Source organism: Penaeus japonicus, unplaced genomic scaffold (assembly GCF_977035675.1).
Source record: "Penaeus japonicus unplaced genomic scaffold, GWHDUDI00000001_assembly GWHDUDI00000005, whole genome shotgun sequence".
NCBI classification, from domain to species: domain Eukaryota; kingdom Metazoa; phylum Arthropoda; class Malacostraca; order Decapoda; family Penaeidae; genus Penaeus; species Penaeus japonicus.
The window spans coordinates 22,207,747-22,212,746 of record NW_028234407.1 but is presented as its reverse complement, the minus strand read 5'-3'; the positions used below and the strand labels follow the sequence as shown (position 1 = coordinate 22,212,746).

At 35.8% G+C, this 5,000-nt stretch overlaps 1 protein-coding gene across 1 annotated transcript in view; it reads left to right on the top strand.

Moving 5' to 3' along the window:
• The window catches only part of LOC122244810 (myosin heavy chain, muscle-like), a 12,134-nt gene that overhangs the window by 5,306 nt on the left and 1,828 nt on the right, over positions 1–5,000 (top strand). Inside the window, exons 13-20 of the mRNA XM_086536724.1 lie at positions 71–158; positions 291–408; positions 1,009–1,126; positions 1,409–1,882; positions 1,994–2,880; positions 2,988–3,066; positions 3,365–3,610; positions 4,445–5,000. The exon at positions 4,445–5,000 is cut by the window's right edge and continues 232 nt beyond it. Coding sequence (XP_086392850.1) covers positions 71–158; positions 291–408; positions 1,009–1,126; positions 1,409–1,882; positions 1,994–2,880; positions 2,988–3,066; positions 3,365–3,610; positions 4,445–5,000 — 2,566 coding nt within the window. The remainder of the gene's footprint in view (positions 1–70; positions 159–290; positions 409–1,008; positions 1,127–1,408; positions 1,883–1,993; positions 2,881–2,987; positions 3,067–3,364; positions 3,611–4,444) is intronic.

Here is a 5,000-nt window from a genome sequence, read left to right as displayed (position 1 = left end):
GTATGAGTTGACCATCCACATTATATATCAGGTGCCATGACCGTTATTATAAGTCTTGTTCCATCAACAGGATCAGCTTGCAAACTTGATGAGAACGCTAAATGCTACTCATCCCCACTTCATCCGCTGCATTGTGCCAAATGAATTCAAGAAACCTGGTAAGCTTGAAAGAAAAAAATTATGTGTACAATATGATCTCTTTGGTATTAGCCAAAGGAAAATAGTGTAAGAATAGCAACTAACGTCATACTGAACATTAATACCACAAAACACTATTCTTTTGCTTACAGGTGAAGTAGACGCTGGTCTCATTATGCATCAGCTAACTTGCAACGGTGTACTTGAGGGTATCCGTATTTGCCAGAAGGGCTTCCCCAACAGGATGCCTTATCCTGACTTCAAGCTAAGGTACTTTTATTATGAAAATGTCTATAAAGTAGCATACCTTTATAAGACTGTTTGCATTATTTCATTTTATACTCGTAGCTGTTTACGTATATTCGCCATTTTCGTAACGCCAGTAGCTGGTGGGCAACATTTTTTTTTCTTTTTTGTATATATACATACACATACACACACACACACGTACATATATATATATATATATATATATATATATATATATATATATATATATATATACATTATATATATATATTATTCTTATATATATACATATATATATTTATATAAATATATATACATATATATATACATATATATCTATATCTATATATATATCTATATATATATATATATATATATATATATATATATATATATATATATATATATATATATATATATATGTATACATGTACATGTACATGTACAGATACATATATATAAATGTATATATATAATATATTATATATAATATATGAATATATATATATATATATATATATATATATATATATATATATAATGCGGATATAAAAAGAAAAATCAACTTGTAGGTGCGCAAAGCTTCTCAAACTGAAATGCGAATATTTCATATCTCTTTAGATACAACATCCTAGCCGCTCAGGAGATGAATGAGGCAAAGGACAATAAGCAGGCGGCTCAAGCTTGTTTCGAGAAGGCTGGTCTCAACCCTGAATTGTACCGAACCGGCAACACAAAGGTATGTACAAATACTTGTCTTTAGTATCCGAAGAGTATTTTAAGTCTTCATCCAGAATAATTCATAACAAGACTATCATTTTCATCGTTCATTACCGTTTCATATTACATACTGTTTTCAATAAAACATAGTATTTTTGTGTTTATCCGTGGTAAGGCACTTTTAAAGTTCAAATTATAAGAGTAAGTAGACAGGAAGTGTGTTCAGAAGTTACATGAACCATAATAGTAAGAGTTTAGCAATTTAAATTATGTCAAATACTAATTTCTTGCTATGCCAAAGGTATTCTTCCGTGCTGGTGTCCTCGGTACTCTTGAAGAGGTTCGTGACGACCGTGTGATGAAACTAGTTTCTTGGCTTCAAGCATGGATTCGTGGCTATATGAGCCGTAAATTCTATGCTAAGATGCAGAAGCAGCGTACTGCCCTTCTTGTTATGCAGCGCAATCTTAGGAAGTATAAGATCATGCGATCCTGGCTGTGGTATGAGCTCTGGATCAAGCTGAAGCCCAGGCTCAAGGCCACTCGTGCCGAAGAGGAACTGGAAAAACTAGAAGCCCTTGCAGCGCAGGCTGAGAAAGACTACGAGAAAGAAATCAAGGCTCGTGAAGAACTCGAGGCTAAAAATGCAGCTCTGCTCCAGGAGAAGAATGAACTTTTGGCGGCTGTTGATTCAAGCAAGGGCGGAATGTCTGAGTTCCACGAGAAACAAGCAAAATTGCAAGCACAGAAGGCAGAACTTGAAGCCCAGCTTAATGTAAGTATAATCCATCTATCATAATATATAAGAGGTATTGAAGTGATAAACGTGCAAATATGCGCGTCTGAGTTGCTTTATGAGTTGACATTTAATTTTCTCATATGATAGGAAACCCTAGAACGACTGAGGAAAGAAGAAGACGCACGGAACCAGATTGCCAACGGCAAGAAAAAGTGTGAACAAGAGGTTGCTAACTTAAAGAAGGAGCTGGAAGAACTTGAACTTTCTGTCCAGAAGGGTGAGCAAGACAAGCAAACCAAAGATCAGCAACTTACAAACTTGAACGATGAGATATCCCATCAGGAAGAACTCATTAGCAAGGTTAACAAGGAAAAGAAGCACCTTCAGGAATGCAATCAGAAGACTGCTGAGGATCTCCAGGGCATCGAAGATAAATGCAACCACCTCGCCAAGTTGAAGACCAAGTTAGAAGCCAATCTTGATGAACTCGAAGATACTCTAGAGCGCGAGAAAAAGCTTCGTGCTGAAGTTGAGAAGTCGAAGAGGAAGGTTGAGGGTGACCTCAAACTGACTCAAGAAGCTGTTTCTGATCTGGAACGCAATCACAAAGAACTTGAAATGGCCGCAGAACGTAAAGATAAGGAACTTGCTGCTATTACAGCCAAGATTGAGGATGAACAAGCTATTGTGTACAGGGACCAGAGGCAGGTCAAGGAGCTGCAAGCTCGTCTTGAGGAGCTCGAGGAAGAAGTTGAACATGAACGTCAGGCTCGCGGAAAAGCCGAAAAGGCCAAAAATGTTCTGTCTCGCGAGTTGTCAGAACTTGGTGAGCGACTGGATGAGGCTGGTGGTGCTACTGCAGCTCAGATCGAAATTAATAAGAAGCGTGAAGGTGAACTGGCTAAGGTCCGCCGTGATATTGAGGAATCCAACCTCCAGCATGAGGCAGCTCTTGCTACTCTCCGAAAAAAGCACAATGATGCTGTGGCCGAAATGTCAGAGCAGATTGACTACCTCAATAAGATGAAAGCTAGGTGAGGATAAACATTAATGAGAAACTGCTAATGATTATTAGGTAAATACACAATGAAGAAAATTATAATTTGCATATGTGTAACATATCTCATTTGTAATCACGTAGGGCAGAGAAGGATAAGGAAGCCATTAAGCGAGACGCTGATGATGCCAAGGCTTCTATGGATTCACTTGCTCGTGATAAGGTGAACTATTACGTCAGTTTGTTCTTTATTGGAAAGTGTGTGTGGGTGTGTGAGTAAACACATTATGTATGTATATATGTGTGTGTGTGTGAGTATGTATGTGTGTGTATGTATGTATATATATATATATATATATATATATATATATATATATATATATATATATATATATATATATATATAGTATATTGGTATACATAAGTGTTTCAGATAAATAATAGTGCAATTTCCGTAATTGTATAATTCAGATCATTATAAACATTACCATAAATTCTTTTATTCCATGTCAATTACTCAGACAACCGCAGAGAAAACCACTAAGCAGCTCCAGCACCAGTATGGTGAGATCTGTGCTAAATTAGACGAGGTCAACCGGACCCTGAGTGACTTCGATGCTGCTAAAAAGAAGCTTTCATGTGAGAACGCTGACCTTAATCGTCAGCTGGAAGAAGCCGAAAATCAAGTCGGTCAACTATCAAGGCTCAAGCTTTCTCTCACCAATCAACTCGATGACTCAAGGAAATTGTGTGACGAAGAGAGCAGGGTAAGCTTTTAAGGAATAAATGCATATATGTGTATTGAGTATGGGGACGATTACATGTTTATAGATACGTGTGTGTGCATATATATATACCTGCATGCATTCACACAAACACATGTGTATGTATATATATATATATATATATATATATATATATATATATATATATATATATATATATATACATATATATATATATTCATATATGTATATATATACATATATATATGTATATATATGTATACATATGTATGTATGTATATAGTTATATATATGTATATATATGATATATATATAAATGTATATATATAGTTATATATATATGTATATATATAATATATATATAAATTATATATATATATATATATATATATATATATATATATATATATATATAAGAAAACAACAAAATGGGAAATACACGACACAAAGAGACCAAGGGTACGACCAATGACAAGATGGCGGGATGAAATAACGAATTTCGCAGAAGTAAACTAGAATCAGAGGACACAAGACCGAAATGACTGGAAAATTTGAGAGAGGCCTACGTACTGCTGACGATTATGATGATATATATGTATGTATGAATATGTATGTATGCATTCATATATATATATATATATATATGTATATATATACATGTATATGTATGTATATGTATATATATGTATACATATATATATATATATATATATATATATATATATATATATATATATATATATATATATATGTGTGTGTGTGTGTGTGTGTGTACACCATATACCGTATAGTTACTGCATGAATTTACGTAAAACTGATAATCAATTTATTAACATAGCTCTCATTGTTCCAAAGGCTCGTGCCACTCTCCTCGGTAAGTTCCGCAACTTGGAGCACGATATTCAAGCTCTCCGTGATCAGCTGGATGAGGAGAGTGATGCTAAGGGTGATGTTCTCCGAATGCTCTCAAAGGCTAACGCTGAAGCTCTCATGTGGCGCTCCAAGTACGAGTCTGAGGGTGTTGCCCGTGCCGAGGAACTTGAGGCTGCTCGCATGAAGCTCGCCGCTCGTCTCGAGGAAGCCGAAATGCAAATCGAGTCTCTCAATGTTAGGAACTTGCATCTTGAAAAGACTAAAATGCGTGCTGCTGCAGAATTGGATGACCTCCAAAGTTCTGCTGATCGTGCACAGAGCCTGGCCAATGCTGCTGAAAAGAAGCAGAAAAATTTCGATAAGATTATTTCCGAATGGAAATTGAAGGTTGATGACCTTGCTGCTGAAGTAGATGCCTCACAGAAGGAATGTCGCAACTATTCCACCGAACATTTCCGTCTGAAGGCTGCCAACGATGAGAATATCGAACAACTTGACAGCATTCGTCGAGAGAACAAAAATCTGACGGATGAGATCA